The sequence below is a fragment of the Brassica oleracea genome, chromosome C2 (genome assembly GCF_000695525.1).
Source record: "Brassica oleracea var. oleracea cultivar TO1000 chromosome C2, BOL, whole genome shotgun sequence".
Classification (NCBI taxonomy): Eukaryota; Viridiplantae; Streptophyta; class Magnoliopsida; order Brassicales; family Brassicaceae; genus Brassica; species Brassica oleracea.
The window spans coordinates 21,763,174-21,774,402 of NC_027749.1; the positions used below are offsets into that span (position 1 = coordinate 21,763,174).

Sequence of the window (11,229 nt, forward strand, 5' to 3'; positions counted from 1 at the left end):
CATTAGACAACCTTATGATTGGTGGGATTAATTAAACAAATGATGTGACACTCTCCCTTTTCTAGTTTTAGAACTTTTAGTATTGTAAGATATGATATTTGATAATTTTATTTATGTACTATTTTATTTAGTTTATTCCATACCATTTACTCATTCAGTTTGCTCCGTCATATTCATTTTTGTTGTCAATGTGGTAATCAACACCACCGTACATTTTTATGTTGATATTTATTATTTTGTGTAACTGGGAACCGGTTTAAGAGAAAGATAAAACAGGGAGAAAATGGAACAAATGTTATGAAATCTAATTATGCAAAATCAGTATTAGTTACCTAATTTACATTTGAAATACGGCTATTCACAAATAAGTCCATTTTTTTTTGGTCAAACAAGAATGATATCTTTCTTTTTATTTTTTTGGGTCAAAAACAAGAATGATATCTTTCTATGTTAAAGCATTGTGGTACATTGCCAATCATGGGGCTGAAAAATTGACACCAACCCAAAGATATTGTGGTGCAAAACAAATTAACTGAAAAATCTAAGAAAAAAGAATTAAAATTCACGTATTAATTCAACCAGTGGTTTAACCGGTATCCGGGTTCCGAGTTTTAAAGATTTTTTGTGGGTTTTATCGGGTTTTTAAATAATCGGATTTTCTTAAAACTCAAACCGGTTTACATACCGGATCACTGGGTTTATCGGTTCGACCGCGAGTCCATGTCGGGTTTTAAAACACTGTTGTACATTTCATATAACAATTTTAAGTATTACATTTACTACTCCTGCCACTATTACCCGATTCTTTACCTGAAATACACATGTCCAATTAAGACAATAATAAAGTTGGCTTATCTGCCCTCTCAGGAGTCCACGTCATCCTTCACATAAAGGATTTTTATGCCAAGTGGCAACTCAAAACAAACTTTTTTGTTCTTTTATCTGGGCTTCTAGCGTGTTTTTCCTCCGGTCTCAATATCATGTTTGATTGAGAAAACGAAACTCAATACCCTTTCCTGGATGAAGCCATCTGCGATTAACTTTCTGTAACGCCTTAGCATTAAATCGAGTGCAGCCTCTTCATACGTAATCGAGGAAGGTATCCTACAGATTTGCATAGTTGCAGCGATGAATTATAAAAGGAGATAGTCGCTGATACCGCTACCGGAGAAGAGATCAACGCTCAGACGAGAGATGGACGGTTGAGAAGAAGACGATAAGCAAACCAGAGAGCAGGAGTCTGTTTGAGTTCAAGAGGGTACCTTTGTACGGTGTGGAAGACGACCGGAGATGGAAGATGATGTCTCCACGATACCCAGTTTCCTTCAATATCCAACGAATTCGTTGAAAGATGATCGTTTCAGTCCTCAATCAACCGCTCATTTCTTCGGTGGCTGCAACGGCCATGGCGGTTCTCAGGTAAAAAAAAAGTAACTGATCGCCTAATTTGATCCGATCATTGCAAAATCTCATAGTTTTGATTGAAAACTTTAGGTTGTGTTGTGTAGGTAGCTAACTATTGCAGAGAAAGAAAAGGCTACATTACCAGGAAATTGTGGACTTTGGGGTCTATACGTATACAGATCAGAAACTAATACATGGATTTTACCAGTACATATATTTCAGAGAAGCATTGGCGACAACGAAAGCAACAATCACGAGTTCACCAAGGCAAGTAATAGATACTTCTTCCACACCATTTGAGATGAGAAAAAGACTGCATCTAAGTGAGACGAGTTAGTTATTTTCGGTACTTTTTGTTGATTATTTTTGCTGTCTGACTAAATTTATAATACAGATCCTGCTCTTCCGTCATGAGCTAAAAAGCAAACGAATCAAGAAGATTAAGTCTACGACTTATCATCGCCTCAAAAACAAAGACTTGAAGAACTCGTCACTGGGGGCATTGATGGACCCGGCAATGGCTAAAGAAGAGGCTATGAGACAAGAGGCTAAACGAGTAGAGGTGAGTCTGAAACTTCCTCTTCACTTCACATTATTTTCATCAAGACATTATCTTAAAAGTAAAATGTTGTCTTATTTATGCTTGTGCAGGAACGTATGACGTTAAAGCACAAAAACACAGGAAAGTGGGCGAAGCGCATGCTAAGCCGTGGACCAAATGTGAAATACGATGGAACTAAGGCAGCTATAGCCGAACAGCTTCAAATGAATGCTAACTTATCCAGAAAGATGAACTCCATGAGAGATGGAAGTAGCAGTGATGAGAGGGATGATGAGGAAGAGTTGAAAGATGGTTCAGATGAGGACACTCCTTCTAGATTGATTGCAAAAGCGAAGGAGAAGACGTTGAAAGCTTTGGAAGATGATGAACTGCCCAATGCTGTTCTTATGTCATTACCTTTCATGGTAATATTTGCTTTTTGCTTTCTCATAACGATTTTGGTTTTCTTCATTTTATGTTTCGTTTTGTCTTATTATTTTTTTTTTTGGGTTAGGCCCGTTCTATAAAAAAAGAAAAACGAGGAAGCTAATGAAGAAGCTAAATGTGCACTTGAGGAGTATGAAGAGTGGAAAAATTCTGATGGAGAAAACTCTAAAAAAGCCGTTAATGTTAGTGGTAGAAGAGTGTTTGGTGCAACCGCTAAAGTGGAAGCTCCAAAAGAGTCTAGAAAGGATTCAGATAACTTTTATGACGACAGTGATAGTGACAATGATATAGCTGGCATAGAAGATAATAACATAGAGCCTGTAAGAGATAATGCCTCACCTGCTAGAAACACCATTACAGATACTAAGGTATCTTATTTTTTCATAATGGGTCTTTCTTCTCTTCCTTTGAAATCCTTGTGACAAAAATTTATTATTTTACTGTGATTTGTCTACGGACGTTTGATGATGATGTTGCTGGAAATCCAGCATATAAGGCAGCATTCGATGTTGCCATGTTTACATCAGGCTCCTGGAAGAAGGTTTACTTTTGAGTTTTTTACATCAGATTTTGTCTTTTTATTCTTTTGCTCAACTCCTTTTGAGGTATGTTATGAAGATGACAGGCTCCAAAAACACATAATCCAAAAAGGCATCAAAGAAGACGCGTGCACCCATCCCACAGGCTCAAGATAAAAAGGTTTTTCTTTCTGCAAGTCGCAGTTAAACTATACTGTTTTTCCATCTTCTCTTTCCAACCAGTAGTAGCTTTTGGTTGTTTTAGTTCCTTACCTTTGTGTACTTCTGCATAAAACTTGAAAAGTGATAGAGAGATGAAGAAAGTGAGGATTCAGAGAGTGAAGCAGAGCAAATGGTGGACAGAGGTTTGACATCTGCCTCAAAGGAAACCTTTGTGGTTCCTTCTCAAGCAGCTTATAAACCTTTGTGGTTCCTTCTCAAGCAGCTTATAAACCGTGCTTTTGCTGGTGATAATGTGTTGGATGAATTTGAGAAGGATAAGGATGAGGTTCTAAATCAGGAAGTGCATATCTACACATACATAAGGTACCTTTGCCCTATCTACACATAATTTATGATCCGTAGTCAAGAAGACCAACTCAATTTGCTAAGATGTGTAGTAATATCAATTTTAAAGCACTATTTTGGTTTGATTTTATTTTTAATTGAGTATTTATTAGTATGCCGAGTGTCCTTCCGATGTTTGTATTGGCAAGGAACAAAGTTGTTACATAAACAATGTTAAAGGTTTATCAAAAAAAAATTATAGACAAAATTCAGAAAAACAGAAGAGGAGAGATTTGTTCGCGATTTATTTTTTGCACATTTCATCAAAGTCAGAGCAACAATAGTAATAAAAAAATTAGCAAAAAAAAAACAACAGTAAAAAAAGAAATTTACAGATTTTTTTTTCGTCACTAAGCTCAAGCTTTAAAAAATTAGAAAAAAAAAATGATGGACCTCCAGAAATCATTGAAAAAATCATTTTAATAAGTTTCAAAACAGAATCTCTGCAGTTTTGATGTGCATAATTGTTTGTTTGATGACATATTATTTGATTGTTTTGGGATGGAATATAAAGTTAATATGTTGTTTTGTTCCATTTAGTTATGTATATATGCTTTTCGATGTTATTGTTGTTACTATGTGAAAACTGAGAATGAGATGTTTGATTAGAGAGGAATTATATATGATTTCATTCAATACATGCAACACGAAAAAGTTTAAAAAGTTTAGTTACTTCTTTTAGTTTTATTCTTTGAAGAGAAAAATAATTTTCAGAAAAAACATTTGTATGCAGTTTGGTTCATCTTAATTTTCAGATTACATTTAAATTATTTGATATGGTAAGGTATGAAACTCAAGTAAAATTATGTTAGAAATGTAATACTTTAGTAATTTATAACACTATAAATTTATAAAAATATTTTCAAATACCCTGAGCGAAATTTCCAACCAATATATTTTATAATAAGTTCAGCAAATGCAAAAATAATTTACAAAAAATAATTATTAAAACACTAAAAATAAAGAAAATTTTATTATAAATTGAAAAACTAATATAAACTTAAACAAACATATATTATAAACATCATTTGTTGTTACATAATATATACTAGTTATTATTTATGATATTATTGAAACTATTTATATGTTAATTAAAAATATAAATTTTTATTATTTTATCACACTACATTTGATTTTTAATTGAGCTGGCTTGGAGGTGGATGTATTAATTTATTATCGTAAAAATTAGTTATTGTAATATTATTAAAATCTGATACTCTTACAAATATAAAATTATTAGTTATTCTTACTTTAGATCTTTTTCAAATATATAAAATTGAACTAGAAATCAAATAGGAAAATATAAATCATTGCATTTTCGTTAAATTTTTAATTTAATAATTTTGTGATCTCTAACAAAAAAATGTTAGTGCTCTTTTCAACTCAAACCAACAAAATTTAATAAAGTTTTGAATATAATTTTAGAATAAAAACAGATTATATTTATTTTTTTGAGTATAAAGTAAAATTTATAAAATTAAAATATTTTAATATAAATTTTTTTTAGTAGTAAGCAATAAAACAAATCTTACAGGTCGGGTCATGATTATACGCTCCAGATGTCTGCACTGGCACACCTTTAACAATAACTCTACATAACTGATGCTGCAGAGCAAGTACATGCCAAAAAAATCATTTTGAAAAAAATAGTTAATGAAAAGAAAAAATAAATAAGAACATTTATTTTTATATTCCACTTAAATCTCTCTGTCTCAGACTGTTCGTCTAGAGAGGACAAGTAGATTCGCTTTCCCAGCATCCAATAATTGTCATATAATTTTCTCGAGAAATAAGATTCTTGCCCAAGAAAATATAATCTTGATTTCATCCCTGCTAATTATTCAGAGCTTGTTCTTTTCTGCTTATAGAGGTAAGGAAATCAAAACATTATTTTTCTTTTTCTTTTTCTCTTCTTAGATATGAATCTTTTGGTTTAAGTATCTTAAATTTATAGACTTTACCTATTGCTATGAATCTTATAGAAATGGTTTTTACTTTTGATGATATTATCTCTCTGTCTCTAGGCTACTTATAGAACAGCTATAACTTCTTCTCTTTTATCTATTTATATACACATATAGATCTCTTTCACAAAAAACATTGATTGGTATCTTGTCCTAAATTAAGGGTTCTGAGACTGATTGATTGATTGATAATATAACTGAAAAAGAAGAAATTTTATCTTTTTCTTTATGTTAGTGTAAAAATTGGAATCTTATTATGTGAGATCAAGAGCTTATAGACAAGGTCAACGGGAGAAGCAGAATTAAACAGTCTTGTTAAATGTGACTTGTCTTGCATGTAGATTTAATATGCCCTCTTTTGTTTCTAACTGATATTGTTAATCTCAGGAACAAGACCAATCAAGATTTGGGCTTAATGGAATCAAGAATGGAAGGAGATGTGTTTTCTGGATATGGAGAGAGATACCAGATGGATGGCAAAGTGCTGCAGAATTTCCAGAAGAGATTTGTTCAGGTTCAATACATTTTGGAGCAAAACCGGCTTTTGATCAACGAGATCAATCAGAACCATGAGTCCAAACAAGCAGATCACTTGGGTCGAAATGTTCGTTTGATAAGAGAGCTCAATAACAATATCAGAACTGTGGCAAGTCTTTATGGTGATCTCTCTCATTCTTTCGCCAGATCAGTTGATGCTTCATCAGAAGGGGAGTCCACTGGGACCTTGAAATCTGATGGGAAGGCCAACAACCAAAAAAGATTTAGATCCGGGTAATGTTCTGTAGATTCGGTGCTAATTTGAGTGTGGATTTAAGTAATGACTTGCTGTTGAACAAAAAAGACATTAACAACTTCACTTCTGTAAGTTCTCTTGAAATGAGTTCATGTCTTTAATTCTGAGAATAAAAGGAAGTTCATCTTTATTAATTAGACTGATCATGTGTAGAGTATGTGCTTTCTTTTGTTCTAGATTTGACTTCAGACCTTTTGTTGTTGTTGTTGTTGCAGTAACTAAAAAGATTAGAAATGTTCATATAATCACATTGACCTTGATTTTAGCTCAAATGAAGTATGAAACTAAGAAAAAGGAAAAAAGAATTGAACTGTACTATAATGTGATCTAACAAAAGAAGTTCATAAAAGAGATTAAAAGATGATGATCACTGTTGCCTATGTGCTTGCATGATCCTTAAAGTCAAAAAGACAACATAAACTTGTAGTTTTAGCTTAGTTAGGTCACATTATTCCTCCAAGTTGATTTACAACACAAAGCTTCTTTATTTCCTCCTATCCTTTTTATTTTATTTATTTATTTTTGGCTTTTCGACAAGAGAATCCAGCCAACCTTTTAGTTCACTTCATGTATTGGTATTGCACTTTTTTTCTAATATTCAAATTTCTTGGCTCACACTTCCAATCAACTTTCTTGTGGATATCTTATTAAATTACAATAATGTAGGGATGTAAATAGTAGGGCCCCCATGCTTCGGTAAAGATCTCATGCTTGCTATAATACTCATGGTACTTTCTTCTAACAGAAAATAAAATCAAATAATTTGAATTTGTATAATACTATAATAGGAGGAAAAAATGTATCGAAAGACCCATATCAAATATGCAGGAGTTTCTTCTCTCCTCAACATAAAGATGTTTATAGACAATGATGATCTCTAACGTCATATTCATCTCACTTCAAATCTTTACTTCTTTTCACCCTGTCTCTGCATCACTTTCATGAACTGTCCTTCCCAGTCAGAAACAGCCTCTGCTCCATGCAAACCTTACAGAATTAAAAGCCTCATAAATAGTAATGGTTCTTTGTACTGGCAGCAGCATCAGTAAAACTTGTTACTTCTTTACCAACTCATAGAAATACAAAAAAAAAATTGTTATCAATCCTATTGGTGGGATCACACCTAGAGCTTCAACACACAAACGAGCAGCGTCTTCCTTTGGCTGCAGCACCCTGCTTCATAAAAAACTTTATGTTGCTGAAACCAAGCGGTGAAGTTCAACATATGTTTGGTCTGATCAATTAGTAGATGACTTTACCGCTGCTTTCATAAACAGACAACTGCAGCTTCATTAAACCTCCAAATTTGCAAGAGAAAGCCAATAATTTTAATACTAGTTCGAATTTGGAACCATGTCAACTTCATGCAGATGCATGCTTCCACAGCCTTTCTTTTGTATTTCACAAGGGATTTAACCCGAGTCCCTTTCACAATCAGTTGCAGTATAATCATCTACGTCACATCTCTACATTTAGCTTCTGAGACTTGATTCGAACAATAGAATAGTAAAAAGGCCCCTTGGCTGAGGAGATACGAAGGTAGAGAAGCAAAGATAAGGTTTCTTCCTCCTCACGTTACTACTGTAATCTTCCTAACAATTCAATGTAACCCTCTAGAAGAGAAAGAGTGACTTTAAACCAGGATAAGATTATTATCTCATTCTTTCTCTTTCTGCAAGGTGTCCAAAGTCAATACCTACCTTTCATTTTGCAAGTTGCAACCTTATCTTAAACGTTATTATGGTGGTGTTATGTGGTTCTGATAAAGTTTGAGACTTTCTTCATCTATATCACAGTTGATAGATTGTTTTGCTCATTTAGTAGTACTTATTTACTTCTCTTTTTTTTGGTGATAAATGTTTTTCTTTCATTCTATATTAGCTTACCTAGTGATGATACTATGATGTAGCTTGTTCTTACTTGATATATATTAAGCTACCACTAGTGGTAGTAGTAGTAGTCATCGTTCTTGGTTTAGATTATTCTTTTTGTAAAAATTGTTTCTTATTAAACTAAGCCTCATAGCATTGATCCATCTCTAGTTTATCCTTACACCAGATTTGATGGTGTGTGAGGATCCAGGGACAATGCTTACATTGAAAGTGGAGTTTAATAGTCTCTCGGAGCTCTCTATGTCCAAGTTCTTGGGAGTTCGGAAGCTCCTTACATTGTTCACAAACACACATGTCGTTCTTTATCATTGACTCTCTGTTTTGTCTCTTTTTAATAAACAAGCACTTCCATCTCAACTACTTAAGATTTCCTACTAGACTTCTTTTCCAAAAATAGCACATTCTGTTCATCTGCAGTTTATATTTCAGTCTAAGATTAGGTCTGATGCTTTTTTTTATCAAAAGGGTTTGATGCTTAATAAATGTTTAGGTTGAAGAATTAAATCACATTGATGGTTGTTTGTTGGGCTATCTAAACACATTCATTGCTAAGTATTTGGAGTAAGTCTCTTGACCTAGTAAAGATCTTCACATGTTTATGAAAAGAAATACACTAATTATCTTGATGCGGTTGCTTTTACCTCCTGATGGGTTTGTGCTTTAGCCTTTGAAAGTTGCAGCAGCAAACAGGGCATTTTTTTTTTCAATAATGGAGATCTGAAGGATCAATGACATTAGCTACCAAAAAATGTTTGTACAGTGTGGTTTAGTTTGTAAAATTTATAGAAGACAATTATGTATAACTTAACCACAATTAAATCTGGAGTAACAGAAATACCCACCTACCTGCCTACTCCATGAAAAGTTCATTTCGTTTTCCAAACTCTTAGACGGCGGGTAATCCTAGTTTGGATGTACTGAACGACACGGTGTTTTTATACACGTGACACAAAACTCATTCTGTTTTGGGATTATTAAGACATCGAAAGCATGCAACATTTGAGATAACAATGTGTTATCACCGTAATGAGTCTTAAAATCTTTAAAGAAATAAGTTAGTTCATCTAAATATATAATAAGCTTTTTATTAAAGTAACCATAAATTCATTATTAATGTTTTTCATTCTTTCCTTACATAAAAATTACGGAATTGACAAATGTGACTAAAGTATATATGAAAATGAATGATTTTGAATAATAAAAATTTGATAAAAATTAGTGTATTCTCTATCATATTTTTTTAATTTTAAATTAATAAATACACTAAACAACTACATTAATCATATAATAAATAATTAGATTTTCTGTACATATTATATTTTGATTTTTTAAAAAACAAATATAAATTATTAAAACTGTTAAAGTCTAACATTCAAATTTTTGTGATCCATGGTTTTATTTTTTTGTTATGATAAAATACAAAAGATTACAAAATCATATAAATAAGAAGTCTCATTTAATAAACAATAAGTGCAAAAGATATATTAATATCGTTTAAATTAATCTATATACCATATAAAATACATTAATATTTTAATTTTGAAATTTGCTTTGAACAGTTTTTTTGGTAAAATCTTTGAACAAATATTTACAACTTAATATTTAAATTTTAAACTTAGCCTTGATTTAAAAAAAAAATTTACTAAAACTATCAATCACTCAATGAAAATTTTGTTATCAATGATTTAAATTTTTTGTTATATAAATATACAAATGATCAAAAAAACTTATTGAGTAGAAAGCATCATTTAATATATATCAATATTAAAAATACACTATATATATGTTAATGTCATTTAAATTTAATTATATACCGTAAAAATAGAAAAGTGATTGTTTGGATTAATGGAATTTATTTATGTTCACAACGATTTAATTATATACTCTCTCTGTTCCAAAATAGTTGATGTTTTGGATGAAAGCACATGAATTAAGACATACACTTTTTCCTAAAAAATAACATTAAAAATATAAAATAAAACTAATTTAAACAATCATCAAAAATATTATAAAACATTATTGGTCACACAGTAATCAATAAAGTTAAAATTAATATAAAATATCAAAAGATCATGTATTTCGAAACATCAAAAACACTTTAAAACATCATCTATTTAGGAACGGAGAGAGTATGTAATAGTTATTAATTTTTTTAATTATTCAATATATATTTATTATTTCATAAATATGTAAAAGAACATATAATACATAAAAATAATATATATAATGTTCATTCGCGCAAAGCGTGGATCTTAATCTAGTAAGTTTCATAAGTCATAAACTCATAAGCTAATGTATTCCTAAACTCCCTAAATAAAGATTTGATAAGAGTACTTAATAAAAACGCTTTCGAGTCCGGGCTTAGTTTAACCGCTTTTCCATTTCTCTGGCGACTTGGTCAATTTCCCGGTGGTAAACATTACAATTATCACAGGTCTTTTCTTTATGTAGCTTTGATTTCGCTCTTTCTTGATTTGTTTTGGCTTATTCTTCTGTGTTACATTCGAAATTCGATAAGAGTATTGCCAAAATTTTCAGTTGACAGTGAAAACTGCAAAGCCTCTTCCTTTGTCAATTACTAATTGTGTAGAATTTCAAGATGTGGAGTTAAAGTTTTTCCAGTGTTTTCTTTCCTCTTAAAAAACCTTATTTCATGTTTAAAAATAGTTACTTTGAGACTCTTTTTGTACTGTTCTTTGTTTGATGGTATTTACTTGAATGTGAAACAAATCTAGTTAAGGGATTTTTTATGTGAAATGTACATAGAATTGGTAAAAGGGGGTGCATATAGTAATAATCTATATCTCCCTGTGTAGAGGATTTATCTCTTCACCTAGAAGCTTATAGTAGTTCGTATTGCAAATCTATTCACTAATCAAGCACAGCGGAACACGAATCAAGCAAGAAAGAAGGAACACAAGACACTTTTGTTAACCCGGTGTTCACCTCCCTTCCTCGATGTGAAGAAATAGCTATACTCACCAAAGAGAGGAATCGGCATTTCACCCTTCCATTATATGAAACACGGGAGTACAATACCCTGAGGTTACAATTGATTCATTCCTCCCTTGATCTCTGTTACAATTCACCTAGAGATACAAGT

At 31.7% G+C, this 11,229-nt stretch overlaps 2 protein-coding genes across 2 annotated transcripts; both read left to right on the top strand.

Moving 5' to 3' along the window:
• Positions 1-5,154: 5,154 nt before the first annotated feature.
• LOC106325252 (protein ELF4-LIKE 2-like) lies at positions 5,155-6,368 on the top strand. The gene is made up of 2 exons (XM_013763287.1): positions 5,155-5,347; positions 5,829-6,368. Exon 2 carries the CDS (start codon positions 5,857-5,859, stop codon positions 6,214-6,216), a length of 360 nt encoding a protein of 119 aa, XP_013618741.1. The 5' UTR covers positions 5,155-5,347; positions 5,829-5,856; the 3' UTR covers positions 6,217-6,368.
• A 1,766-nt stretch (positions 6,369-8,134) lies between these two features.
• On the top strand, positions 8,135-8,995 carry LOC106323694. The gene is given in 4 exon segments (XM_013761778.1): positions 8,135-8,139; positions 8,252-8,289; positions 8,292-8,344; positions 8,346-8,995. Coding segments are annotated over 4 exon segments (189 nt in total). The 3' UTR covers positions 8,439-8,995.
• The last annotated feature ends 2,234 nt before the right edge of the window (positions 8,996-11,229 follow it).

Bases quoted from the DNA above. Each gene is read 5' to 3' on its own strand.
- LOC106325252 (XM_013763287.1), top strand. From the start codon at position 5,857: ATGGAATCAAGAATGGAAGGAGATGTGTTTTCTGGATATGGAGAGAGA.